General features: G+C 46.2%; 12 protein-coding genes across 12 annotated transcripts; 8 read left to right on the top strand and 4 right to left on the bottom strand.

Moving 5' to 3' along the window:
• Window positions 1–912: 912 nt before the first annotated feature.
• N7495_002825 (uncharacterized protein) lies at window positions 913–1194 on the top strand (the record flags this gene model as incomplete). The annotated part of the gene is made up of 2 exons (XM_057205494.1): window positions 913–1004; window positions 1101–1194. 2 exons carry the CDS (start codon window positions 913–915, stop codon window positions 1192–1194), a joined length of 186 nt encoding a protein of 61 aa, XP_057066101.1.
• A 1667-nt stretch (window positions 1195–2861) lies between these two features.
• N7495_002824 (RNA-binding protein LSM5) lies at window positions 2862–3510 on the bottom strand (the record flags this gene model as incomplete). Its single annotated transcript, XM_057205493.1, has 6 exons — window positions 2862–2903; window positions 2957–3026; window positions 3162–3189; window positions 3255–3293; window positions 3365–3421; window positions 3477–3510. 6 exons carry the CDS (start codon window positions 3508–3510, stop codon window positions 2862–2864), a joined length of 270 nt encoding a protein of 89 aa, XP_057066100.1.
• Window positions 3511–4195: 685 nt separating this feature from the next.
• Window positions 4196–6211, bottom strand: N7495_002823 (AAA family ATPase CDC6; the record flags this gene model as incomplete). Its single annotated transcript, XM_057205492.1, has 3 exons — window positions 4196–5808; window positions 5865–6101; window positions 6160–6211. The coding sequence occupies 3 exons, from the start codon at window positions 6209–6211 to the stop codon at window positions 4196–4198; spliced, it is 1902 nt and encodes a 633-aa protein (XP_057066099.1).
• A 481-nt stretch (window positions 6212–6692) lies between these two features.
• N7495_002822 (DNA-protein crosslink repair co-factor UBX5) lies at window positions 6693–8283 on the top strand (the record flags this gene model as incomplete). Its single annotated transcript, XM_057205491.1, has 2 exons — window positions 6693–7152; window positions 7211–8283. 2 exons carry the CDS (start codon window positions 6693–6695, stop codon window positions 8281–8283), a joined length of 1533 nt encoding a protein of 510 aa, XP_057066098.1.
• Window positions 8284–11006: 2723 nt separating this feature from the next.
• N7495_002821 (putative Ste20-like serine/threonine protein kinase) lies at window positions 11007–13076 on the bottom strand (the record flags this gene model as incomplete). Its single annotated transcript, XM_057205490.1, has 4 exons — window positions 11007–12508; window positions 12561–12877; window positions 12938–12968; window positions 13025–13076. 4 exons carry the CDS (start codon window positions 13074–13076, stop codon window positions 11007–11009), a joined length of 1902 nt encoding a protein of 633 aa, XP_057066097.1.
• A 1223-nt stretch (window positions 13077–14299) lies between these two features.
• On the bottom strand, window positions 14300–16995 carry N7495_002820 (putative C6 transcription factor; the record flags this gene model as incomplete). Its single annotated transcript, XM_057205489.1, has 5 exons — window positions 14300–15104; window positions 15159–16494; window positions 16548–16664; window positions 16713–16747; window positions 16811–16995. The coding sequence occupies 5 exons, from the start codon at window positions 16993–16995 to the stop codon at window positions 14300–14302; spliced, it is 2478 nt and encodes an 825-aa protein (XP_057066096.1).
• A 1431-nt stretch (window positions 16996–18426) lies between these two features.
• On the top strand, window positions 18427–19584 carry N7495_002819 (5'-methylthioadenosine/S-adenosylhomocysteine nucleosidase family protein; the record flags this gene model as incomplete). Its single annotated transcript, XM_057205488.1, has 3 exons — window positions 18427–18733; window positions 18756–19421; window positions 19514–19584. The coding sequence occupies 3 exons, from the start codon at window positions 18427–18429 to the stop codon at window positions 19582–19584; spliced, it is 1044 nt and encodes a 347-aa protein (XP_057066095.1).
• Window positions 19585–19681: 97 nt separating this feature from the next.
• N7495_002818 (uncharacterized protein) lies at window positions 19682–19998 on the top strand (the record flags this gene model as incomplete). Its single annotated transcript, XM_057205487.1, has 2 exons — window positions 19682–19693; window positions 19729–19998. 2 exons carry the CDS (start codon window positions 19682–19684, stop codon window positions 19996–19998), a joined length of 282 nt encoding a protein of 93 aa, XP_057066094.1.
• A 664-nt stretch (window positions 19999–20662) lies between these two features.
• Window positions 20663–21139, top strand: N7495_002817 (ankyrin repeat domain-containing protein; the record flags this gene model as incomplete). The annotated part of the gene is made up of 1 exon (XM_057205486.1): window positions 20663–21139. The coding sequence occupies one exon, from the start codon at window positions 20663–20665 to the stop codon at window positions 21137–21139; it is 477 nt and encodes a 158-aa protein (XP_057066093.1).
• A 1354-nt stretch (window positions 21140–22493) lies between these two features.
• On the top strand, window positions 22494–23927 carry N7495_002816 (uncharacterized protein; the record flags this gene model as incomplete). The annotated part of the gene is made up of 1 exon (XM_057205485.1): window positions 22494–23927. One exon carries the CDS (start codon window positions 22494–22496, stop codon window positions 23925–23927), a length of 1434 nt encoding a protein of 477 aa, XP_057066092.1.
• A 395-nt stretch (window positions 23928–24322) lies between these two features.
• On the top strand, window positions 24323–25700 carry N7495_002815 (L-rhamnonate dehydratase; the record flags this gene model as incomplete). Its single annotated transcript, XM_057205484.1, has 3 exons — window positions 24323–24409; window positions 24466–24688; window positions 24742–25700. The coding sequence occupies 3 exons, from the start codon at window positions 24323–24325 to the stop codon at window positions 25698–25700; spliced, it is 1269 nt and encodes a 422-aa protein (XP_057066091.1).
• A 175-nt stretch (window positions 25701–25875) lies between these two features.
• N7495_002814 (uncharacterized protein) lies at window positions 25876–26199 on the top strand (the record flags this gene model as incomplete). Its single annotated transcript, XM_057205483.1, has 1 exon — window positions 25876–26199. The coding sequence occupies one exon, from the start codon at window positions 25876–25878 to the stop codon at window positions 26197–26199; it is 324 nt and encodes a 107-aa protein (XP_057066090.1).
• Window positions 26200–26471: the final 272 nt, after the last annotated feature.

The raw sequence follows: 26471 nt of genomic DNA, 5'->3' as shown, positions 1-26471 counted from the left end.
AACATTCCTCTAGACCCCATTCCCTTTTGGCGAAGGGATCGAGCCTCTAGACTATTCCCCTTGCGTATAGATCTCCGCATTTCCGATAGGCACATTATGTTCCAATCAGAATATGCACGTTAGTTTGCCTGATAAGAACCTCGTTCTTGTGGATTCTGCCTTTGCGATCCACATTCAAGTTTCATCATAGCTACAAGGCAATATAAGTGTATTCCAAACCCTTCAACCTTAGAAGACTTCCCGTCAGAGGCTGCTAGCTATGTCTAACACAAGACGCAAAAAAAAGTATCAGATCTCGAGAATATGCGCTACATGCGGCTATTGCGATACTGCGCTATATGCTAAGAAATATTATTCTATTGACAAGGCTACACAAAGAAGGCATAGTGAGAAACAACTCCTTCGACCCACCAGAGCTTGCAATTCCATAGCGCACAGATAGGACTTTGCTCCACGGTCTGAACCGATTGGCTTTTCACAATGCTAGCTTCTTAGCCCGTAACCGGTGGCCACGATTCGGTTGGACAGGCTCGAGTGGCTTGTGGACACTGAATTCCGATATGCATAGAAGCACGGGAGAAACAATCCTAAAACGAGAATGCGCGGTCTCACCAAGCGCGGTCTATTGTGGGGAACGAGTACTAATCAATCATGGAGTCGTAGAGCTTTAGTTTCAATATCGATCCATTCCACATATGTTAGTTACTACGTACTATTCAAATTTATGATTCAGCTGCCAAGCCATATGTCGTAACTCTCTACCCAACTATGGCTCTTTCCGCGCCATCAAACCCATGGAAATAGATCGTACGACAAGGGAAAAAAAACACTTCAGAACACCAGCGCCCGACTGTAAAGCTGTGGGAAAAGCAAAGAGACTAAGACAAAAAGATAAATATTCAAGCCATTAAGATGCCATTTCCTTATCAGTTCCTCCGATCCTGCGGGACTAATTTGGGTAACAGGCCACAAGCCGAACCCACTCGCCCTCTTTCTGTGAAAAAGTACGAAAGAAACATGCTGAGTAAGGCGGGTAAGCTTGCATAATACTAACACGGAAAAAGGAAAAAAAAAAATCAAATCAACTGACTTATCGGTAGCTCAGCCACTGGCCAAGCCGATGGCGCACTTAGGGCTCTATTACTGGCTCTTGAGCTCAAGGTTGATAGCCATGGTAGCATTGGATTTATCTAGACTTTGTTCCTTTGTTGCTCTTTCTATCTGAATAGGAATCAACACCGGCTTGGCCTTTTACACCGCGGGTCCTGAGAATTTCGACCATGCAAGATCTCTCATCGCTCCTTCGGGTGACAAGGATTTGATACTTGGAAGATTAGAATGATTCTATGACAAATTTAATTCTGTACTCGTGAAACTGGTATCGTCTTCCCACCTTTCTCTGCTACTTTCTTGTAGTACACGCACAGACCACTATATTGAAATATCTTAAACATCATGCGATCCACTTTTAACTACTAGGTAACTGAGGTGAATGCTAAGTGAGAACTGTCGTGAGCAGATACATTTACCGAGGTACTAATCTGGGTGTTGGACGTAGATGTCTAGTCGCTTTAGAGTTGTTGCTGATCTCAGATTAACTATGCGGGGTGTGGAATCTGTTACCTAACAGATTCCACATCCCGAGTCTGGGGAAAGGCCACTGCGTAATAGAGGAGACTTGAATATTAATTAACACTACAAATGACATATCAAGGCTTCAATAAGAAGTTGATATTCCGGGTAGGATATGATCGCTGTATAAACGCCGGTACGGTTAAGTACCTCCCTAATCAAGTAACAACTGCGTAGTCGCATCCGCTTTCCAGGGTTCGTAGTAAACTGGATTATATTACCCCTCAACCCCTCATTTGCCCCTTCTGCTTGCCCAAGAAATCTCGATAAAGTGAAACAAACTTCTAATGTTTCCAAGGCTCGGATAGAGATATAACATGAAATGTAGATACTTGTGGTCGCGTGACCTCCAAGTCTACGGGTGAGCATTGATAATCCGGGGTAAATCTTAAATCGCAACCAACCATCTAGTTTTCTGCATCAATGTTCTAGCGTTTCTAGTTTCCGTGGTCGGATGAACACGTCAGATCTAGGTTAGTTGTTCATGTATAACATTTCTGCAGCCGGAATTTTGATAAGGGGGGGAAAGTTGGCCTATCTTTGTGGCGTTGGGCTTATCATTAGGATAGGTTAGCCGCATGTATGATGCTTGCTTTAAGTTTGTGGGGGCTGTAGTGTATGTAGTTGTCTTCCGGTGCTGAACTAGCCGGAAGTCATGACTTTTCTGTGTGCCCGTGGACTCGATGGTCAGGCTGAGAGAAGTCCTGTTGACATGATAATAGACTCGCAATTGAAAATTCAGGATTCAGAATAACTCAAGCTGTTCATCTGATTCACAGTAGTTGTTCGTGAACATTTGTCTGCCATTTGGATGTCGCCGCTTGATGCAATTGAAATCATGATTGATTTCGGAGAAGGCATATCCATGTAGTGCAGCCTGTTAGTAGCGGTCTGATGATAGCGGTCAATGCTCTCGATATCGGCTCGATAAGCAGCTTGGCAACATCCTAGCGTTCAGTGCTTGTTCATTGCTCGCTCATTGCTCGTTCAAACACTGGTTGAAAAGAATAGTATTAAAAACAAAGAGGACCTTTAAAGAACTTCAGCATTTGAAAGGTCAGGTAACATCCCAACATCTTCATTACTAAAACTAAAATGTCTGTAGATGTAAAGGAATATCTCGTGGCATTCGAGAATTGGCATGGCGCTTAGGCGTCCGCCGTCGTTCAGATTCGGTATCATTAACGCAACAATGTTTTCATCATAAGAAGACTGAGAACTGAGTAGTTCTAGACCGCCATTTCCTCATCTGGCTTTCCACCAGGAACCAACTGTGAAAAATGTCAGAGATAAGGTTAGTGAAACTGATAAGGAGGAGATCTACCATGCAAACATTGTTTCCGTTGAGCAAGATTCGGTCCAGCTTGATTTGTGTGCCTTCACCCGACCAGTCACTTTGGATAAGTTAGTATATTTGTTCCAATTAGCAGCTTATACAACTGCTTCGGCTAAATTCCCGCAAAGCAAAGCAAAGTATATCTGCAGATATTGCCAGCGGTACTTGAAGGAGAAAAAAAAAAAAAACTCACTATTCAGTAACATCGGTCAAAACCATATCTAAACGCATCATTAGCACTTCAATCCTTGATTTTCAAAAAAACGAAAATAGAGGGATGACATACTGACGTATTCATCGAATCCGGCAAGGATACCGGTGAACTCTTCGATTTCAATCCAAGTTAGCCTCCATAACAACGGTTAAGTACCCGAAAGTCAGCTGCAGCAAACTCACCCTTGTCACCCTTCATGATGACCCAGACTTGAAGACCGACAGCCTTGTCAATGAGTTCTATCGCAGGGTTAGTGGGGTCGTCTCATTGTGCGTAGGAAATCTGTCAACGAACCGAGGGGCTGAACCTGGCTTGGGTTGACTGCCATTATGACGGTACTGAGTTATTAAAACGAGTGAGATGGAATGGTTCCGTGTTTTTGATTCAGGAACAATTTGAAATCGAGCAAGTCAAGTCGCGTATAGAAGTCGCTGTGATATCTGGTTTTCTCCGGGCCGATAGGCTAGCCCGATTTGGCTTAGACCAGCTTTTTATGGCAACAAAAGCGGTGTAGGTGTAAATATTCTGCCAGAAACGCGGATTTCATATACTAAGACTTACTTCTTTGCAAGCCTTGAAATTTAGTTTGAATGGTTTTTGTCGGAACATGGATATTGCAATCGTGCAATACCATAAACCCGGAACGGAACAAACAGACCCCCGAGTCACGGGGGAACGACTATATTAGGAACTCAAGTAGCTACATGAATCGGACACATTTCACACTACTTTGCACAACGTATATACTAAGAATCTAGGACGGACCATACCCTTTTCCAGTGTATATACTGCAACGTGTGAACCCTGTCCTTTCAACGTAGTTGATCGACAGTTTTATTTCAGGCCTCTTTCTATTTGATGGCAGTGCCACTATCAACAAAAGTAATGACAAAAAACTTAATAGATATAGGGACCCATATGAAAAATCAGACTCCCCCAATGCGACGCTGTGTTAGACATTATGGAATGCCAGTAGACTCCAAAAATGCAATAAGGATACCATGATACAAAATTTACAATCCCTCACCGCGAAGGAGTCGTCTGAGGATGCCTTCGCCGGGACCTGCAATCTGGCCTTCGATTTCCGCCTGAGAAACAAAGCATACTAAGCCCTGCTCATCCATACCCTTGTGAGGAGTCGACATCACACTGCCAGACTTGGAAGGCGTACGGCGAACATCCGAACCACCGGCAACAGTGCCTCCTCGACCACGGCCTTGATACTCGCCCACTAGGCCCATCGTTTCCAAGTTGCCGAGCACATCCTTGAACTCGGTGGCTGTCAGAGGATGAAGCATGTTGTCGTTCCGTAAAAGCGTACAGTAAGTATTGAAGGCCTGCTTCACTGTTGGAGCCATACATCGAGATTTTGATGGTGTGAAGGTGACATCCAGCTCCCGGCGCTTGCGCTCCAATGCAATCAAGGAGCAGATAGCAGCCTTTTGCTGTAGATTCAAGTTTTGGAGCCGCTGGATAGTACCTTGCCCAAAAGCAGCGCTCGTGATACGAGCGATGTGAGCAATACTTGCACGAGGGGCTGTTACTGCAGTATAGCCCAACATTGAAGTAGACCGAGCAGGGACTACCTTTGTAGGCGATGACAAATTCTGATTTTCAGAAAGTATCAATGGCGGTTCAGCCTCGGCGAGTTGCTTTTCTAATTTCTGCATAGTTTCCTGCTCAATTGTATCAATCGCGCGTTTGATCAGTTCAAACGCCTTGCGAAGATCACCGGTTTGCGATGCCACTTTCTTGGCGCAGAGCTGAATAGCAGCTGGTTGCAGGAAAGGGACGAATTTTGGATCGGTGTCTGCACCGGCAGGGAGCAGAGAGCGAAGGCGGCCGGTGATGACATTTGCGATTGATGCCGCATTGTATGGCAAGAATGGCAGGAGAATCGGCTTGAGGTTCTTTGCCTTCAGTTGCGGCAGCGACCGATCGGTTAGATCCAGAGCGTTAGCAATGCCGATCAGGATCAAGGTCGAGTTTTTATTCAAGGACCATTCAAACAGGGACTGCAGCACGCCGGAGTCGCTGATGAGTAGATGGTCCATCTCATCCAGACTGACTAGGTATAAGCCATCCGCCTTGGCTGGTACAAACATGGCCTTTAATCGTTCGGCCTCACTCTTCTTGAAAACCTCCGAGTCCTCACAAAAGTCCTGGATGAGCTTGCTGTAGACATCTCGGGCATTCCGCATGCTCACGCAGTTGACGTGAGAGACCTTGACGTTGGACAGATCGATTTCCGGGCAAACTTCGTTGACCATGGCACTCTTGCCGGTTCCTGGTGGACCGCTAATATATAGACAGCCGCCTTTCTGCGATTCAACACAGTCTCCAATAAAGGTTGCCACTTTTTCCCGTTCAGAATCTCGCCCAATTAACCGACCAGAATTGGCACCACGTGCGAACAACTGTCGAGCTTTGGAATAGACATTTTGCGCTTTAGTCGGAGTCGTACTTTGGCGAGGAGTAGGTGGGAGGTCATTATGGCGAGGAGTGTGTGGAGTCGCCGCCTTTGCTCCAACTTGGACTCGATGCCGAGGAGTGCTAGGAGATTGTTGCAAAGCATCGCGGAAACGCGACTTTGAGGGAGTCTTGAATTCAGGGGCTGGTTTCTCTTCTGTACAGATGAATTAGCCATGTTCTTATTTATGCGCACAAGTTTTTGTCACATACCTCCTACTAGCTTGGAAGTGCGAAAATGTGAATTGATCTTTGTCGGAGACCCGTCCTGGTCATCGCGAAGCGCGTGCTTTGACACCTTCTCCGTCTTAATAATCTCTTCATTTTCCTGATCTGATGCGTTGGTATTCTTCGCACTTGACCGAGTTCGGCGCGTTGAGGGAACGGCGACTTCGCGGTGGGCTCTGGGAGCAACCGTCCTGCGCTTGCTTGCCGTGCGCACCGGGAGCGCTTTACATTCGAGTCAGCCTGGGAGCGAGAAGTAGTGGAAAGAGCTAGGGGTATGTACCTTCCAAATCACTAGTACTGCGGGTACGCTTTCCAAGATTCGTGGCTGCCATACTTGATGAGTGAATTGAGTAAGGAAATTGGAGGCGCTTTCCAAATTCCAACGAGTCCAAGTCCCACTTTCCGTTTGACGCGTTCGCGCGTCTGCACTTTTGGTCTCTAAAGTTTACCGTATCGATCTTACTGCTTATGGAATATCATTGCGCTATTGGTGTTTATGGAACACCCTAATACCAACTCATTAATAGCTACCTAGAAATCAATGCAGCTTCAAGTAACCTTCAATTCATCTGAATTCTCAGATCTCCTTTGTCTCCCAAAGCTCTAGCCCCTATTTTGGTTCATTTGATGCCATCACCTGTGACAAGCTGCGTGGGGTACTGATCTCGGTTTGCAGCTGTTTGCATTGCTCCACATCTACTCTAAACGCTTTGCGATATTAACCACTCTTTACAAACACCTTGTTTTCTTTTACATTTCCCTCTCTCCCATTCCGCTCAAACACCTGCATTCCGGTTAGGCACATCCGTCAAGATGGACGATGATCTGGTGGCCCAGTTCACTGAAATTACTGGCTCAACACCCGAGCTTGCGACACAGTACTTGCAGCTCACCGATTTTAACATCGAGCAGGCCTTGCCACTCTATTTTGAGAATGGAGGAGCTCAGTTGACTGAACCTGCGCGACCAACCGAACGTGCCCGACACGAGGATGAAGCTGGCGTAATTCATGTCGGCTCAGATACCGATGACGACATCCGAGTTGGCGAAGATTCCCTCCAAGACACCAACGCAACATTCGAAGACGATGCTGCCATGGCCCGTCGCCTCCAAGAGGAAATGTATGGCGGTGGAGGTGCAAACAACCTCGATGATGACGGAGTGCGGGCGCCTATGGCGCGTACAACCGAGACGTTAGTGGGGCCAGAAGCTGATGATGCGGATTTTCCTGCCGACATTTTTAGCCAGATGCGCTCTCGTAGTGACCGTCGTGGTGAGATATGACTTTTCCAACGCCTTAAATGTTGCGAATCTAATTTGACGTCGTTTAGGTCGACCTGGCATATTCAACCAGCGTGACACTTCATCAATATGGAACCAAGGCTCTGCTGCATCGCACCAGGAACAACTCTCGAGAGCGACCGGTGGTGCGTCGGACGAATCCAACAAATCTAATATGCTTGCAGAGATGTATCGCCCCCCGTTTGAGATCATGTCACGGCTCCCGTGGGATGCGGCCCGCCAAGAAGGAAAAGACAACCAAAAGTGGCTGCTGGTCAACATTCAGGACTCCTCCATATTTGACTGCCAAGTCTTGAATCGCGATCTTTGGAAAAACAAGGCTGTTCAGGAGACAGTCAAGGAACATTTTATCTTTCTACAATTCTCGAAGGACGACCCTCGAGCTTTGTCATATCTTCAATACTACTTTCAAGGCCACAACGTCTCTGATAACTTCCCCCACATCTCCATTGTTGACCCTCGAACTGGTGAGCAAATGAAGGTGTGGTCCGGAGCTCCTGTTGTGAAGTCCTCGGACTTTCTTATTCAACTCCACGAGTTCCTTGATCGTTACAGCTTGAACAACAACGTGCGCAATCCTATCGCGAAGCGAAAATCAGAGAAGAAAGAGGTGAACCTTGACGCGATGACCGAAGAAGAGATGATGGAGTGGGCCCTGCGAAACAGTCTGGGTGAAGAGCAGTCCTCGGAGCGGAAGACGGAAGACCTCGACGACCTAACCCGCAGCATCGACGATGTTAAGGGCAAAGCCCGGGCGACAGATGAGGATGACACAATGGATGAAAAAGCAGACGACCCAGAAAGCTCTGCATTTTCCGCTATCCCTAGTGACCAACTGCACACCGAGCCTGCAGTCGATCCAGCCACGACTACCCGGATTCAATTCCGCCACCCATCTGGCCGCATCATTCGGCGGTTCGCACTGGCCGACCCAGTTCAACGCATTTATGAATGGCTTAAGGCCGAACCTCTTGAAGACAAGGCGGGTGTGGCATTTGAGCTGAACGCGATGGGACGCAACCTCATGGACAAGCTTAGCACGAGCATTGAAGATGCGGGATTGAAGAACGGCACAGTCATGATCGGTTTTCTTGAGGATTAGAGAACTCACTAGCTTGAAGGGTATTTCTAGCTTATGGTTCAGTCAGTGCAGGTCATGAGTCCATGAAGTGAGATTGTGAGATCTTGAGCACTTCTGGGCGATAATCCAAATAACTAGAGAGTCTTACTGTTCGGACTTATAGAATCCACATCCTAAGAAATGATTTATGAAAGACCAACAATTCCTAGAGCTGTTGATCGATATAATGAGCTATTCAGGCCTAGTTGTAAGTTTCTTGAAGAGTGTCTTAATCGTACTTGGGTATAACACCGTCGATAACAAGGGAATTCATGCATCTATAATAGAACTATTTCCCTGAATCACTCCGAAGGTCTTTCAAGCAACTATCTAGAACAAAATCCGTTCAAAGAATCCCTTCTTACTTGGCAATTCCAAAGCTGCTATAGAATACTCGAAGAATCAACCAATTCCTGTCGATCCCTAAGCGGACTAATCCATTGCATATCGAATATACCTATTTCGATCCAAAAGCTGGTCACCAAGGTCCACACGAGTAAAGAGCTCCGGATTTAGAATCTACTCTCTAAAGAGCTGCCAGCTCATAGCCCTAGTCTGGTCATCAGAATGAGGATAATGAACACAATAACCTCGCAAAGTAAGTGAAGTTCTGGCCAAACTGCCGCTCTGTCCGTTGTAGAGTGAAAGTGAAAGTGGAAGATTTTGATTAACTTCAATCTTTTCAGGGTATGGATCTGGGCTCTCCATCTTTCTTACTTCGTCATCCTCCACATTTTCCTCATTCATATTTTTTGGAAAATAGTCACTGGTGTCAGAGATCTGCAGCAGTTCTCGTCCTCCAAGACTTCTTCAGCTCGAGCCCGCCATAGACAGGTTGCCAGCAAATACAGGAGGAACTGCTATCCTCTCTTATCACAATCACTTCTAAAATCAATGGAAACCAGAGTTCTATAATGGAACTGATCATTTGATATTTTGCAAATATTAAATCTCTGGTCAGGTCACAATCAAGTCTGATCCCTCTGTATTCAATTACTTGGGGAATCCTAGGGCTTATAAAGAGGAATGGGTGGTCTCCAAAGAACTGGGGATATCAGAGATCCACAGATCTCCTCAATCCTCCGAAACTCGCCTTCTCACACCTCCGTTGCAATGTCTTGACCCTTTACAAAAGCAACAATCAGTCGCTCTAGTGCTGATGATTTGCAGAGCCTCGCTCCTGTTCCTGGTTGTACCGGCTACTGGTCTGTTTACCAAGCACGCCACGGGGTTAGCATAGAGGACTTTGTACCAGACCGCTTATTAGCTTTAGCCATTAGTGCCAAAGCACTGCTTAATTGTCTGAAGTTTCTGGTGAGAAATTTTGGAAGTGGATGAAACACTGACCATGGGAAAACCGGAGGCGTTTTCAAGTCAAACTCCCTGTGCGCCATTGTCGAGATCGCCCTAATCACGATCGCTCAGATGGATGAGATGAATACGCCAATTTATATGGACGGAGAGTTGAACTCAAATTCCGGCCAAGACTGCGAAGACAAAGCTATTGAAAAGTTGATGGCTGCCAATTTAGTCAAGAATGCGGACATCACTACGCTCTCTGACGAGTACCTTGACTTAGCATTGGTTTCTGGGAGCAAATGAGTAGCCTCGCAAGTCTATTCTACACACATGAAGCAGCTTCGCCGATGTCCTATATCTCTTCTGATAAGCGGATGCCTCGCAGAGGCGCAAAGCTCGCGTCAACTAGCGTGGCGGCCTTTGTATTTTAGTAGAAACCGTACAGCTGGTTAGCTAGCTAGCTAGCTAGGCTGTGCGCGCCGAAAACCCCCAAGGGATGCTCTAGCCAGGACTAACCTGCCTCGGTGTTAAGATAACTGCTACTACTACCTCCCTGCTGATTTCCTAGTTCGCAAATTGACCTACAGTGCATTTTATGCCATCAAGACAAATGAACATCCATCATGAGTTCAAGAGATACGATTATTACGATAACAAAAACAATTCAACTATTTAAAATGTCTTAGAAAGATCTTGATAATGTCTTTGGGAGTCTGGGACTGAAAATACAGTGGCGCACAAACGGCGTAGAAAAGAAGCTGCACGTCTATAATATGGCGATTGCATCCAGAGAAACCATAAGAGAAAGAGCTTGAATCTCTCAAAAAGAACTCAATAGCCACAGGAATGGCGGGTTCAAGCCCAAAACCTTGATTTGACTATTAAGAGTCCATCGAATTCGGACAGGATCCCATCATCATCCAAAATGGATCACCTGACCTACATTGTGCGTCCCAAGCTCATATTTCTCTAGTCAGTGATCGGACGAAAAATTGGCCAGCAGATAAGTCCATTTATAACACCTGTGATGTGAAACTGTGAAGCTTATGAGTTCGTGTAAATGGAAAGGAATAATGGCAAAGCTCAAACCACACTCACATCGTTGCGGTGGGTTGAACTCATGATCTGGATAAGGTATTCGTGCCCTAAATGATTTACCTGTCGCAGGCGGAATTGGGAAGTCATTCCTAAAACATCCAGGTGGTTCTACACTACTTCCAATAGTTTTGAGGGATAAAATTCCCAGAATAAAAACATCATGTACGTGAAGAAATGAAGAAAGACCCAGGGAGATGAGATATAAAGACCATTATGAAGGCCCCAGCGCCGTGAATCGTCATAATCCCATTAAAAGGTAGAGACAGAAAAGCATCAGCGTATAAAGATTCATAAGAAACGAAATCATATCAGGTTGGCGCTGGTACAGGTCCGAGCCTAACAAGCACTTCCTCCAGGAAAACATCCAGAACGGCATCAACACCGCCGCTCATCTCAACCGGATCCTCCATATCCCATCGGTGGAGGTTATTGAAAGACCGGCAAATTTCTTCGGTCATTTGTTCCATAGCTCTGTGAACACGAACACTCCGCTCCCATTTCTTTTCTTCCTCTGGAGTCGGTTGTGCTCCGGTCTTTCTTCCAGGTTCAAGGCGGGATAGGTAGCGGCCGCGTCGGTTCATGGCAGCGCGGAGGGCTGGGAGGATGATTGAGCCGTGAGCCGTATCTTGATCGTCTTCGGTGGGGGGTTTGGGCTGGCCAGACTGCTGCTTTGGCTCATTTGGACGAATACTCTGAGGGGGCGTGTTAACTCTTTTCGCACGCTCTTCATACTTGGGCCCGAGCTTCGATTTAAGACCGGGAGGCTTGATATTCTGTGGTACTGACTGTTTCCTTACAGGAACGGGACTGGGGAGAGGGCGTTGTTGAAGTAGTGCGGGCGATCTAGAGACTGGAGATTTGTCGCGTCTCGCATTGCTGGAGGGTGCTAGGGGAGGAGATATTGGCTTGGGATCAATTGATGAGCGGGTGGCTGTCGTGAAGGATCTTTCACTGTGATTCTTGGAAGGGGATGTCTTTTCAAAAGGATTTGGGGCGTTGATAGAGCGAGGTTTGACAGGTGGAGCCGAAGGTAGAGACGGTATCTTAGTCGGCGATGACGGTGCAGAAGGAGGAAGAGGCTTTTTAGAAGGTGAAATATCAGCGACAGAAATAGTCCTCTCTGATGCTAAACGAGTTGGTGTTGATTTGACATCATCCTGCAAATCCCACTCTTCGGTCTCTTGAGCGCGTGAATTGGTCACCGAATCCTTCAATGGTCGTAAAACCGGTGCGGCACTTCTGCCGCCAACGGGGCGGACTGTGCCAAAGTCCCAGAGGTCTTCATTCTCCGTAGACCTCTCCTCTTGTTCATATGGCTCATCGTAGTCATCATCATCCTCATCATCATTTTGGCCACGGTGTGTGGCCTGCCAACGCTCAGCCCGTTCAATCAACTCTGTTAGGTATGTGGTTCTTTTCGCACGTTTAATAAATGGATGCTCTAGCAGCTCCTTCGCCGAAGGTCTTTCCTTCGGGTCTCGACGCAGACACAGCTCCACAAATTGCTTGAAGGGCCTGGTGAACTCGCCCGTGAGGGTTGGTGGAGGGTTTTTGGGGATCAAAAACAGGACCTTCATCGGGTGGATATCGGCATAAGGCGGATCACCGCACGCCAGCTCAATAGCAGTAATTCCCAATGACCAGATATCAGCCTTGTAGTCGTAGCCAGATTGCTTGATAACCTCAGGAGCCATCCAAAACGGCGTTCCGACAAAAGTGTTCTTCTTGGTCATTGTGGCTGATAGCTGGCCAGATACACCAAAATCAGCCAACTTGACCTGTCCGCTTGCGCTCAGAAGAATATTTGCAGCTAAATAATAATAATCAGTCTTGTGTATGTCATGGGATGACAAGGGAATTACCCTTGATATCTCTGTGCAACTTCTGGTCGTGGTGTAGATAATCCAGACCACGCAAGAGTTCACGCAAAATGATCGCAATATACTCTTCATGAATCACTCCTGGGCGCAAAAGGCCATGGCAGCTGCCACCAGAACAAAACTCCATAATAATCCATAGGTGGGAGCCTTTCAAGTATGATCCGTGGTATTTGGTGACGTATGGTGATTTGAGCTCGGACAATATCGCGATTTCTTTGATGATGTCGTCCACTTCGTCTTCTGCATTCTCAACATCGATGATTTTGATGGCCACTGATTCACCCGTACGTCTGTCGACACTGCGCGCCCATCACATCAGTCAGCAATGTGTTTCAATGAGAGGGGGGCTCTACACTTACCCCTTGTAGACCCTACCGAAGCTTCCACCACCTATAAGATCAATAAGATTAGTTATTGCAGTCTGTAATTTCTTTGATTGAATTTACCAATGCATGTTTGTTTGGTGTAGAGGGTTTCTGGATCAATGGGCCCAGGCATGCTGGCGGTTTATCGGATCTCCGTCAGAGACTGAATTCTAAACAGATTAGCGATTGTGATTATCAAGGTGTTAGAAGATAGTCGCATTAATGTGTTGCGACAGCGTGTTGCGACAACGTGTCGCGACAAGATAATGGATTTCTCCAAGGCATTGCTGAGGTACGTACTCCGGGATCAGGCTGAGCTGATATGGGCGGCTTTCGGAAAAAATAAGGAGAAAGACAAGGATCGCACCGAGAACCGGAGGTTCAAGATTCAACAGGGAGCGGTGAATGTTCAATGGCACTAAGGAATGGATCAATAATTGAGAAAGAACAAGATTATAGGTGAGATTGCGTCAGTCCGACCTGAGTGGAGTTATTTACCTCGAAGAGATGTCAACAAAGACGAAATGAGAGGTTTGGAGGAGTGACTTTGGGTCTAAACCCTTCAAGTTAGAATTTCGTAAGCTTCAGATATTCAATATGATTGATTCAAGTGAACCTACCGTAAAAATGAAAGATCGAATGATCAAGGGAGAATATGAAGCCCTTGCGTTGTTTATCGATGCGGGGCTTATACTGCCGATGGATGCTTATCTGGGGCGGTGGACGCGCCCGGGTAACAATCTCCAGACTCCTTATATAAGCGAGATAGTCAGGGCTTCGCACATTCTTGCCTTGGATTCCACCAGAGATAATTGTCCGTTTAGTAGAAGGGTTTATTGAAGTCTTTTCAAAAACAGCTACCAAGCTACCATAGCAATAGATAGAGATTCCTAAGGTCTATCAGGGTATTCCAAGGCTGATTGCGATGTAATAAGCCTGGGATCATTGAAGAAAGTTGATATACAATGTTCTTTACTATATCTATATTTATCTATTACACGTAGTTCTTCCACTCGCCGAAAGAGCTGAATGAACCAGAAAAGGTCTGTTTTGTAGCCAAATAAGACTTTCCGACTCTTCATGTGGCTTCAAATATAGAGAGGGAAAAAGTTAAAAATGGAAAGTTAAAATCAGCCGCATCAGGTTGATCAAAGAAAGGCTCGTCCGTCTTCAACCTCAAAAGAGCAAAAAATTGACCTACGCAGGGGTCGAACCTGCAATCTCTTGATTCGTAGTCAAGCGCCTTGCCATTGGGCCAGCAGGCCTGCTTATTAATAATTCTATCCGAAAAATGGGTCTAAATAAGGATTATTCCACCACTGGGTGACACACGACCTATAAGTAGTAGTAAAGTCCTCATTCAGCTGGTCGAAACAACCAATCTGTCTCTGGCGTTGGGATGAGATAATTGGTAATATTAAACTCGTTCACATTGCACGAGTTACCTCCATCCACGACCGGACTTGTATCCGTAAGTCCATGAATGGACATTGGATTCTGAACAGGATCCGAGACATCTAGATGCGATGATGATGGTGCAGTTGGATCTGGAGCACAGGCAGGTGGCACTCGTGGGAAATTGAAGAATCCAAACACGTCGAGGTACTCCAACTCGTTTGGAGCAAGGCTCCTCGGAGTAATGGCGGAAAATGGACGACGGACATCATTTCCATTTCTAGTATTTCTAGGCGGAGACTCGCGAGGCTGGCGGGATATGAGAAAGTCTAGGTCAAATGCACAGCGTCGCATGTCTGCTAAGATTTTGACGGTGGATGGCGTTGTTCGCTGTCCATCTGTTGCGGCGGACTGTTGATATTCACCATACTCGTCAAGAACACGTTGCAGGATGTCGCTGTAGCGCTCGGCAACTTTCCAGTGCTGTCCCATGCGAGAGAGTGTGTCGACAAAAAATAGAATGTCGGGACTAACGGTGTGAGCTATGGTGGATCCGTGAACAAGTAGTAGGCGAGCTGAGACCCAGAGGGTGAACGCAAATGGCGGTCCGAGTTTATCGAGGATGTTCTTCTCGACTACGAGTCGTGTTACGGAGAGAATGTTTTCCACGGCAAGAAGACACCGTTGGCTGGCGCTGTATGAGGGCGTGAAGATTGGGGACCGAGTCGTCGGGTATGCAGCAGATGAGTGGAGACGAATCACAGCGCTAGAGGGGATTAGAATGTTTCAGTGGAGTCCTGGAGATAATCTGCTCACTCACGTTTGATATGTAGCGTGAAGCTGTACCCATTCGCTACGTAGAGTACCCGGTTTAACTCCGCTGAAAATTCGAAATGAATTATCGTAGACGTACTCTGCAGGCAGATTGAATTCCCATGAGGTAAGATCGCTATCAAGCCTCCGATATGTAGCCTGCCATTCCTCAACGTCGGATAGAGACCCGATGTCCACGGGACGCTTCAAAAACACATGGATACGAGAAAGGATACCCAATATTTCGGCATACAGCCCGAATGAACCCACATTTTCTGTATGACTGCGATAGTCGGCACGCTCACTAGAGCAGTTGAACCTTCGTGTTTCAACAGGCTGATTTCTCATAAAAAACTCATCTTTGCAGGGAAGTTTGCGATCGATGTCTTTGTCATCCAAGGCAAAGTCAAATGCGGTGGCAATTGTCGAGTACCGATCTAGAAAGTAGACCATCCAGAACAAACGACGTCTGCTCTCATCCTCAATCCATGAATCTGGTTCTGATAAAGTTACTGCTCGCAATGTGTAGATTGAAGGGTAGATCGGTGCAATGAGGGATGACTTTGACTCCACAGCCAACCCCAATTGTACTACTGATCGGGTGATCAGAGCAAGCAATTTCCAACCAGGAGGTCCATTTGATGATCCGACCAAATCCAGCGCCAAAATTACCAGTGCCTGAAGAGATCTGACGGACGAGTTTTCGAGACCATAAAGAAGCACCTTTTGTTTGGAGGAATCATGGTAGCGCTTTCTGTTTTGGTCGTTGAGCCGTTTGTCAGTAGAAAAGCGAAGAGTGGTTGCCACAATGGCGTAAAGGACCATGCGATTCTCCTCTTCAAGTGGTGATGGGCCAAAAAAGGTGTCCAATATTGATCGGCGATGGAGGATTGGGCACCAGGAGTTGATATGATCGAAATATAGATCTACTAGTGCATAAAGGAGATCATATGGGGGAAGGTCAAGATCAGGGTCTGCTAAAGACTGCTCCTGGTTGGCAAAGATACTGACTGGAACTTTCAGTGAGGAGTCGTTTCCAGTAAAGTCACCGTTGTATACATTCTGAGAAATAGATAGCGAACTACCACTCTGTAGATTATCCGGGGCTAAGTTCTTGAGTGAAATGTCTGAGGGACTGGTGGTTATATCGGTATGTCGCGCAATCGCCGAAGGAGCCGGCTCATTATGATAGAGTGTCATCTGCGGACTGAGGCCATGAGCTGCAGATAGCTCGGACGGAGAACTATATGAGATCGATCTATTGTGGACCGCTGAAGGTTTACTTTGCAGTACATGCATCTCAATTATTCTGGCCTGTGTTTGGATGACTTGTTCTAGCCTGTCTGACATGGGGTGAGATTGATGAGATTGATGAGGGAGGAGTCAAGTTACTCACCGAGTCGATGCTCAAGTTCCTTCCCATAGCCGGCACGTAAACCGGGCTTCTTGCGTTCTCTGTACTCACAAAGCTGCCCATTACGAGTACACCAACCACAGCTAGGTTGCACACGATCTAGTAGCTAATTAGACCAGCCGCAGCACAAGATATTGACTGATTTACCGCATTTGACCTTTCTCTGCTTGCAAATCTCGCATCTTGAGAATTTTTAGCATGAAAATTCATTGGATACCCACACATAGTTTAGCACAGATACATACGAGACAGTGAGAGGTCGCTTCCGCTTCAGTCCACGCGTATTGCCAGAGCCAGAGCCATTGGAGCCGACAGGGTCATTTTCCGAGTCAGCGGACGAGTATTCCAGCCCACTCTGCTCCCTATCGATATCCTCCATGCCATTGTTAACAGTGACGATATTATTTGCGAAAGTAGCACTGTTTGTCATTTTGCTACAGTGGACAATGTTTTATTAGGGATCGACCATGATTTGAAGGCCGCTCGAAAATCTGGATATATTAATTGTTCAGACAAGGCGGCGAAAGTCCGATGAAGAAGAAAACTTGCCCGGCAAGAGGAAAGAGGAGAAGGTCTTCGGTTAGACCTGTCAAGGGCCTCAGGCAAAAACCGGGGTATATACTTAACCCCGCATTTCTCCACTTTCCATGTTCCCTTGATCAACATCAACCTCCAAGAAGCTGAAATATCATTTGTACAAAATATTCGAGTGCCGGAGTATCATTGATGATGATTTGCCTTGATGGTCTCAGCAGTGTTGATACCACTACTTACGTAGGTACAAGGGTGGATAATTTTGGAATCAATTTACCTACTTATTCAAAAGAGAGAACGGGAAAAAGACGAAGGCAACTCTTCCAAATGTCCGCTTTTTGCCTGAGGCCTCATCTTCAAACTCCGCATGAACGTCAAGCTTGGAAGTTACTACGTCGTATGTACAGATTCTGTAAATAAATACTATGATGTCATGCGAATATCATAGACAGCATCCAATACATATTTTGCCTTTCTTGTTTTGTCGTAATTTGAATTTGAATCATCAATCTGAGCCAGTTAGTAATATTTGAAGTTCAACTTGGGTATTTTCAAGATGACGTTAACATGGGAAATCATTTATCAAAGTTAGCGAAATCAGCTTCCTAACAACCGCTGTTATTCTCTCGGGACTGCTAAGGCACTGCAAAAATTATTTGACGTCACTGAAGATATGACTGTGCTAAGTATTGCGAGGTATTTAATACTAATATTGCGGCCTTAATTTACTAAATACATACGTTAGGAACCACCATCGGATAGTCATCGCCCTCAAATTACAGGCTAATGTTGAAAGACCCATCTATAAATAATCCAATGTTGAATAGCATCGCATAAATTCAGGAACATTGACGTTGACTCTACGATCCGTCACTCAGCCTTAAAGGGTATTTTGGTATGGCATCTCACACAGCCGACAAAATACACAGGTAGGAAAATCCAAGCAAGGTCGTACTCTTTAGCAATTTGTCTCACAAATCGTGAACTGTAGAGCAATCAATCGACTTAGAGGTAAGCATCCAGGGACTAAAAAGATATTTTTTGCTTTTTCTTTCTTCGTCGAGTGGGGGACAAAGTAGGCGCCTCCCGCCAATGACACTTTTTATCTTGCCGCCGCTGCTGCGCTTCGTGTTCACGAGGCTAACCATTCCAATAATGACGGTTTCTCTCTTTCTCTCCTCTTTCTCTCTTGTAGGCTTCTTGTTGATTTCCTTCGAATGATCACTCAAACTTTCCTGGTTAAGGCCTTACAAAATTAGTGTACTGTGTCCCATCGTCGACGCAGGCTTAAAGCACTTTTTCGACGCCTTTTGCTCGAGTAGTAGGCATGTCAGACCCTGCGAACTACACCGTGGGCTGGATCTGCGCCTTGCCCGTGGAATACGTTGCCGCCCAAGAATTCCTCGATGAAGAACACGAAAAACCCCGCTCTGTGTCGTCAAATGATACCAACGACTATACATTAGGCAAGATAGACGAGCACAAAGTCGTCATCGCCGTCTTGCCTGATGGTGAATATGGTACAGCTTCAGCGGCCAACGTAGCAACGAACATGCTGAGCACCTTTCATAACGTCAGGATAGGCCTTATGGTCGGCATTGGTGGCGGCGTACCAAGTGAAAAGCACGACATTCGTCTGGGCGATGTTGTGGTTAGTGCGCCTCGTGGTTAGTGCGCCTCGTGGTGGTCAGGGCGGTGTTTTCCAGTACGACTTTGGTAAGTCAGTACAAGGCCAAAAATTTCATTATACGCGATTCTTGAACCAACCACCAACTATATTACGGACTGCTATGACGGGAATCCAAACACAATACGAGAGGAAGGGACACCGGCTCGGAGAAGCTATCGACAGTATTCTCGACAGGAACAGAAGACTACGCCAGAAGTATGAACGTCCGGAATCTATCACAGATAGGCTCTTCCGGCCTACTTTTATTCATGAAACAGATTGCGATACTACATTATGTGTAAATGATACCGCAAACTTGGTCATTCGACGCGAGCGGTCTAAAAATGAGGATAATCCTGAAATTCACTATGGTACGGTTGCTTCTACAAACCATTTAATGAAGGATACTTTAATAAGAGATAGACTAGCTGCTGAAAAAGATGTTCTCTGTTTCGAAATGGAAGCAGCCGGGCTGATGAACACTTTCCCCTGTCTGGTTATCCGGGGTATCTGCGACTACTCAGACTCACATAAGAACAAACAATGGCAAGGATATACAGCGATAGTGGCAGCTACATACGCTATAGACCTTCTAAAAATGATTCCTCTTAACAAAATTGAGGCCAAGGAGAGGATTAGTGTTATTCTATCTGGTTAGTCTAAATCGGTCTTATAATCGCTATATGAATATATCATAACCTACTGATTAATATAGATATACTAAAAAGTACTAATCAGAATTCAGATCGAGCGTATAAGCAAAGAGAGCGACACCAAGATGAGCAGAAAATAATAGCTTTAACAAAGCAGCAATAAAATTGTCACCAGGTTTTCAAGATATGTAACCACGAGCAACAGAAGGATATCAATCCACGCCGAGCGGAAGAAACTTGCCAATAGGCGTTACAGAGTCATGAATATATCCGTTGGCAGGAAAGCCGCTCTAATGATCTGCTCTAGGTGTCCGCCGACCCAGGTTGCGGGAAGTCTGTGCTAGCTAAACCAATTATCGATGGCTACTTAGCTTTGAGTCCGGCAGTGACAATATGCTACTTTTTCTTTAAAGATAATAAGGAGCAAACCCATCTTGATCAAGCACTATGTTCTATACTACATCAGCTCTTTGACCAGCGGCCTCATTTACTAGCTCATGCTATACAACCATGGGAAAAGAATAAGGAAATGCTTCGAAACAGCATCGTTATCATGGGACATACAGCAGCGCCTTGAGCACCAGCTTCTAAATATGGAAAACCGTACATATCTTTGGCTACATTTGGCTATTGAAGATATTCGATGTACGTTTCAGAATAGCCTTTGGCCTACCGAAGAATCAATTCAAATGATACCTCCTTCGGTGAATGAGGCATACAAAAAGATTCTTAGCCGAGTACCTTTAAACCAGAAAGGCACTGTGAGAAAAGTCTTCCAGATCATTGTGGGAGCACGACGGCCTTTGACAATAGCGGAAATGGCAATAGCGCTTGGTTTAGCTTTCCCCCACAGTCACGGACGGCAGCTAGAGTAGATCCACTACAGCTAGGGAAGAAGCTCCGTCATTTATGTGGCCTTTTTGTTTTCATCAATAACTCCAAAATCTACCTTATTCACCAGACAGCGAGAGAATTTCTCATCCAACAGGGAAGCTCGAACGATCTCAAATTTGCATAGGCATGCGGCCTGAGTGATACCGAGAACCTTATGGCTCTTATATGCGTACAATACCTATTGAGAATGGATTTGGAAGACAAATATTACGAGCCTCACATGTCTCAGGGCTTTTTAAAATATTCAGCTGTGTATTGGGTCGATCACGTGCGAAACATAACTTCAAATCAAGAGTGACTGATCGGCTATATCGACTATATGTTACAAGTAGAAAGCGATTTGCGCTATGGTTTCCAATCTTTTGGAGAGAAACGCATCAATCAGACCAAATACCTCAACTGAATCCACTACAGCGGCAGCATTCAACGGTCATGAGCAGCAGGTCAGTTTATTATTTGCTATAGGTAAATGGGATATGAATACGCCAGATGATACCCAGACATACCCAATCATATGGGCTTCACGTAATGGGCACGATAAAACTATTCAGTTACTACTAGAACGAGGAGCCGATGTCAACGCCCAGAGTTTATTCTACGGAAATGCTCTTCAGGCTGCTTGTTCTAAAGGAAACGACAAGATCGCACAGATGCTGCTAGAGCGAGGAGCCGATGTCAACGCCCAGGGTGGAGAGTACGGAAATGCCCTTCAGGCTGCCCATCAGGGAGGATACCATAATATAGTACAAATTCTCCAGGGACAACAATGTGCTGATCAATCGACCTCCTATCCCCCTTCTTCAAAAAGGCTGAAAGTTTCATGATTCCATATTGAAATCAAATCTTTAGTCACTCGATCTCTTAATTATTTCTCTCTCTCTCTCTCTCTCTTAGTAGTGGTGCTGGTGCCATAGTCCTTGCTCTTGCTCTTGAGATACTCTGTCAATGATCCTTAATCCAGCCACTCATATAATATGTAAGGTATTAAGAAGCACAAAAACAAAAGAAGCCCGCTCGTTCCTTTCAGCCGATGTAATATTTGTATAGTCTAGTGTAGTTAAGATTTTTTAGTCTTACAATGTATATGCTTGCAATTTATCTATGTAATGGATGCATCTGTGGTGTTGTACATAAGAAGTCGTTCTTTCAATCCAGTAACAGTTGTAAATAAGTAGTCTTGGTTGCCCTACTATTCTCAACCTATCAGGCTTCAATTGCATTAGATCAACATCATTGGTCCAATACAATTTACCTACCATTGGCTACGACGCTCAGTAAATTAAAGACCTTTGTTTTTATTGCTTAGATCAGCTATTCAGTACCTACATCGTGGACTCCTACAGCAATTGTGTTATATTATAAGAAAACTGTATTTCGATTTTCGTCGTTATGATATTCACCGAGGAAAAACTGCGCACTGATAGCTTGGCAGTGGGGCATGCTTAGGGCGGAAGTTGATTTCGCTAACGACTGACAGATGATTCCTGTCAAACTGGGGAAAGAACCATAGTTCTTGATTTCGAGCCCCTGACCCCTGTTGAAGAACCACGCCTTGCCTATTTGGGATGGCTTCGGGGCTCGATCTGAGATCATATTATGGATCAGTGTTTTCCCCGTATTGACCTTCTTTATGCCGAATCAATGTTTCAAAGGGGTCTAACATTGAACCAGGTATTTGGCAACGGGTATTTCGTCACCTAAATGTTGTCATTTGTTTCATATGTCGCGATCAGAAGAAGATCAGAAGAAAAACTAGTAATTAGATGACGCAAAATAGAAGGCAAATGGGCAACTCCATTAGATAGTGATGAACGTTTGAAAGAACGGATTCAGTTAACCTGATATGATTGGTCAATTCTATTAAAAGTTTGGGGTAATTGAAGTGGCGTTGGTATGACGTTACCCGATGTCATCGCTTATTTGATTAAGTATCAGAATATCTTGAATGTTTGGATCAAGTAAATCATCAGTATCGACAGTTGCTTGCGTAGAGTATTAACGTCATTGTAAACCAGTATACATGGCGTCATTTTGTTTTTCTTTGTTATATATACCTGGTAAATGCTAACCCTACATCTTTCATCTACAACAAGCATTTCTCAAATAAAATCATTTTCACACAAGTTATTCTACTTCTAAATATCTCTTCCTTTACACAAGTCCCATCAACCGCCCATCATGTCTAGCCTCATCAACAAGGTCAAGGATACCCTCTCTCATCACGGTGACAACTCCTCCAGCACCCAGGACCACACTGGCCCTACTGGCAACGCCGTCGATTCTCACAAGTCATCCAACCACGGTCCTCACGACAGCAGCCTAGCCAACAAGGTCGATCCCCGTATTGACAGCGACCGTGATGGACGTGCTACTCATACCGGTGGTAACACTACTCACACTGGTGGTAACACCTTTGGTACTTCCACAACTGGCACACATGGGTCTGGATTGTCTTCCAACCACGGTCCCCACGACAGCAGCCTAGCCAACAAGGCCGATCCCCGTATTGACAGCGACCGTGATGGACGTGCTACTCACACCGGTGGTGCCACTACTCACACTGGTGGTAACACCTTTGGTACTTCCACAACTGGCACACATGGGTCTGGATTGTCTTCCAACCACGGTCCCCACGACAGCAACCTAGCCAACAAGGCTGATCCCCGTGTTGACAGCGACCGCGATGGTCGTGCTAGCCACACTACAGGCTTCGGTTCCTCCACTGGAGCTAACTACGGAACTACCCACGGAACTACCCACGGAACTACCCACGGTACCACTGGCAACACCTTCGGCGGTAACACTTACGAGTCTGGCCTGTCCTCAAACCATGGCCCCCATGATAGCAACATCGCCAACAAGGCCGACCCTCGTATCGACAGTAACCGCGATGGTCGTGCTAGCCACACCACAGGCTTCGGTTCCTCCACTGGAGCTAACTACGGAGTCACCCAAGCTACTCCCAACTCCTTTACTTCTGCCACCGGAGCTGACCCTACTCGCGCTCCCGCCTATGGCTCCAACTACCCAGAGTCTGGCCTATCCTCTAACCACGGCCCCCATGACAACAACCTAGCCAACAAGGCTGATCCTCGTATCGACAGCGACCGTGATGGCCGTGCCAGCCACAGCCACAGCGGCTTCGGTTCCTCCACTACTGGAGCTAGTTACGGAGCTACTCACTCTGGTGCTACCCCTAACACCTTCGGCTCCTCTACCGTTGGAGGTACTCACCCCTCTACCCACTCGACCGGCACCGGCCCTGCCTCCAACACTGCAGGCCCCCACACCAGCAACCTAGCCAACAAGGCTGACCCCCGCATCGACAGCGACCAAAGCAAGAATGACACTTTCTCTCATGATGTTCGTAAGGGTAGCATTGGCGGTGCCGGTGTGATGCATGGTATGAGCGGCAACAACGGTCACCCAACCACTACCAAGACTTTTGAAGACGCTCAGGAGCATGGTTCCGCCGGACACCACAACGCTGGTTCCAGCTACAACAGCAATAAGACTGTTGGTCCTCACAGTAGTGACATTGCCAACAAGCTCGACCCCCGTGTCGATTCGGATCTTGATGGCTCCAAGACTATTGGATCCCAGCGCATCTAAGTTGATGCTCAGCGCAACTAAGTCTCATGAATGTTATGAAAACTAGCTTTAGCTAGCTTCGCCCTATGACTAACGACCATACCTCGATTGTTTGAGAAAATTGAATTAAATTAAGTTTGAAAAATAATTTTCACTGTAGGAAATGTATCCGAATCGTAGATCTCGTAGTACCCCACATCATATTTGATTCCGCATCTCGGGGTAGCAATACCCCGAGGCTCGGGGTTTTCTTCAACACATCAACTATAAAAAAGGACAAGGGTTGCAGTCACTAAGACACTAAGACCCTTAACTTACATTTTTTGCTCAAACCCTGTTCTCTTTTCTTCTTACATTTGAGATTTGCCTTCGCAGTTCACCCCTCCGTCAAAAAAAAATATAGAATCTGTTGAAAAATGAGTTCCGTAATTGAATTTCCCCGCATTAAGGAAATCCGTACCTTCGTCATCGATGGTGTTGGCTCCGGTGGTGATTATCACAATGTACGAGTTACGGAAAAAAATAGCCAGGTCTTTCAAATGCTGACCTACTTCTATAGGTCAAAGGTGGTCACTGGTTGATCGATAGCAACATCTCCACTCCAATGACCAAGTGGGCACAGTACCGCGGCTCACGCACTTCCTGGGGAATCAACGTCCTAGGATCATTCTGTGTTGAGATCGAGGCTACAGATGGTACAAAGGGGTTTGCAACAGGCTTTGGAGGACCTCCAGCTTGCTGGTTAGTTCATCAGCACTTTGAGCGCTTTTTGATTGGCGAAGGTATGAAGAAGCTCCATATATCCAGAGGAAAGACCGTTTCTGATTCCTTACAGATCCTCGTGACACAAACACTCTGTTCGAGAAGATGTATCGTGCCTCGATGTTCTACGGCCGCAAGGGTCTGCCTGTAGCAGCCATCTCGGTCGTCGACCTCGCTATCTGGGATCTACTGGGCAAGATCCGCAAAGAGCCCGTGTACAAGCTTATCGGTGGAGCGACTCGCTCACGTCTAGACTTCTACTGCACGGGACCGCAGCCTGGAGCGGCGAAAGTTGCGGGCTTCAGCGGCGCAAAGGTAGCTCTGCCGCACGGCCCAGACGAGGGAATCGACGGTCTGAAGAAGAACGTCGAGTACCTCCGACTACAGCGAGAAGCTGTTGGGCCTGATTTCCCTCTGCGCGTCGACTGCTATATGTCCCTGACAGTGCCGTACACGATTCAACTAGTCAAGCGTTGCGAGGCAATTGGTCTTGATATCGACTGGTGGGAAGAATGTCTATCGCCCGATGATTTCGACGGCCACGAGCTTCTGAAGAAAGCTCACCCCACCGTCAATTTCACGACGGGCGAGCACGAGTTTTCGCGCTACGGCTTCCGAAAGCTTGTTGAAGGGAGAAATCTCGATATTATCCAACCGGATGTTATGTGGTTGGGCGGTTTGACCGAGCTGCTTAAGGTCTCGGCTCTTGCTGCGGCTTATGATATCCCTGTTGTGCCGCATGCTTCCGGTCCGTACTCTTATCATTTTGTCGTATCGCAGACAAACTGTCCGTTCCAGGAGTATTTGGCTAATTCGCCTGATGGCGCGTCTGTCTTGCCTGTTTTTGGTAATTTGTTTGTTAACGAGCCTATTCCCACGAAGGGATATCTTGATGTCTCAGTCCTTGATAAGCCTGGTTTTGGACTCGAGCTTAACCCGGCTGCTCCGCTAATTCCTGCTTCTGCTCTGCTGACGCCGGCACCAATGAAGAGTCTGCGTGCTCCGGATGAGGTGGTCAGGGGTGAGATTTAGGGTATTTAGATGTCAATATTTCTTTTGGGTTCTAGGTTTGTTGATGTTTATTTCATGAGCTGCAGATTTTGACATGACATTCATGTACATATAAATTCCAAAACTTCCATCTTCAACTCTCTTCTGTGCACACGTAAAGACTTAATATCCCATCAGGCCCTCCTCAACCTCCATAATGGCTGACGTAGGTGAGGATAAGGGTAAGAAGCCCAAGGCTAAGAAAAGTTCAAAGAAGAACTCCAACTTCATCATCATCGTCCATCCCTCCACCATCTTGCTCTTCCCAAACTTTATGAGTCCCAACCCAAATGAGGTGGACAACTATCCTCTTGCTATGGAATGGATTTTGGAACCCTTGAGCGCAAGTGCAAAAAAGTTTAAAGATAGAGCCTTCGAAACCCGCATCAAAGACAATATGACCATTGCTGGCATCTCTAAACTGATGATCGGCTCACCCCTCACAACCCCCGAGGAACTTTCCAATTCTTTTCTGCATTAGTTTACACATCAATGCTGAAGCTTCCCTCAATGCCATTTTCAGTGCTTCATAGCAAAGTAATTGCGTTGTAGTTCCAAAGCAAGTGGAGAATTCAGCCACACTAAGCAGTGACGCAGTCGTCTGTCAAGGCAATAAAAATCGTGCGTGGTGATACTAGCTATGAGTTATTCGTTTTCCGAACCTCTCCAACTAAGTTTCTACAGGGATCTACCTTCTGATCCCACTTTTTCCTTTTTCTTTTGTTCCTCCAGGCCAGAGACAAACCTATACAT

Source organism: Penicillium taxi (assembly GCF_028828555.1).
Source record: "Penicillium taxi strain IBT 34144 chromosome Unknown utg000002l_segment0_segment0, whole genome shotgun sequence".
Lineage (NCBI taxonomy): Eukaryota > Fungi > Ascomycota > Eurotiomycetes > Eurotiales > Aspergillaceae > Penicillium > Penicillium taxi.
The sequence above is the reverse complement of the archived record's forward strand: the minus strand, read 5'-3'. Positions and strand labels throughout refer to the sequence as shown.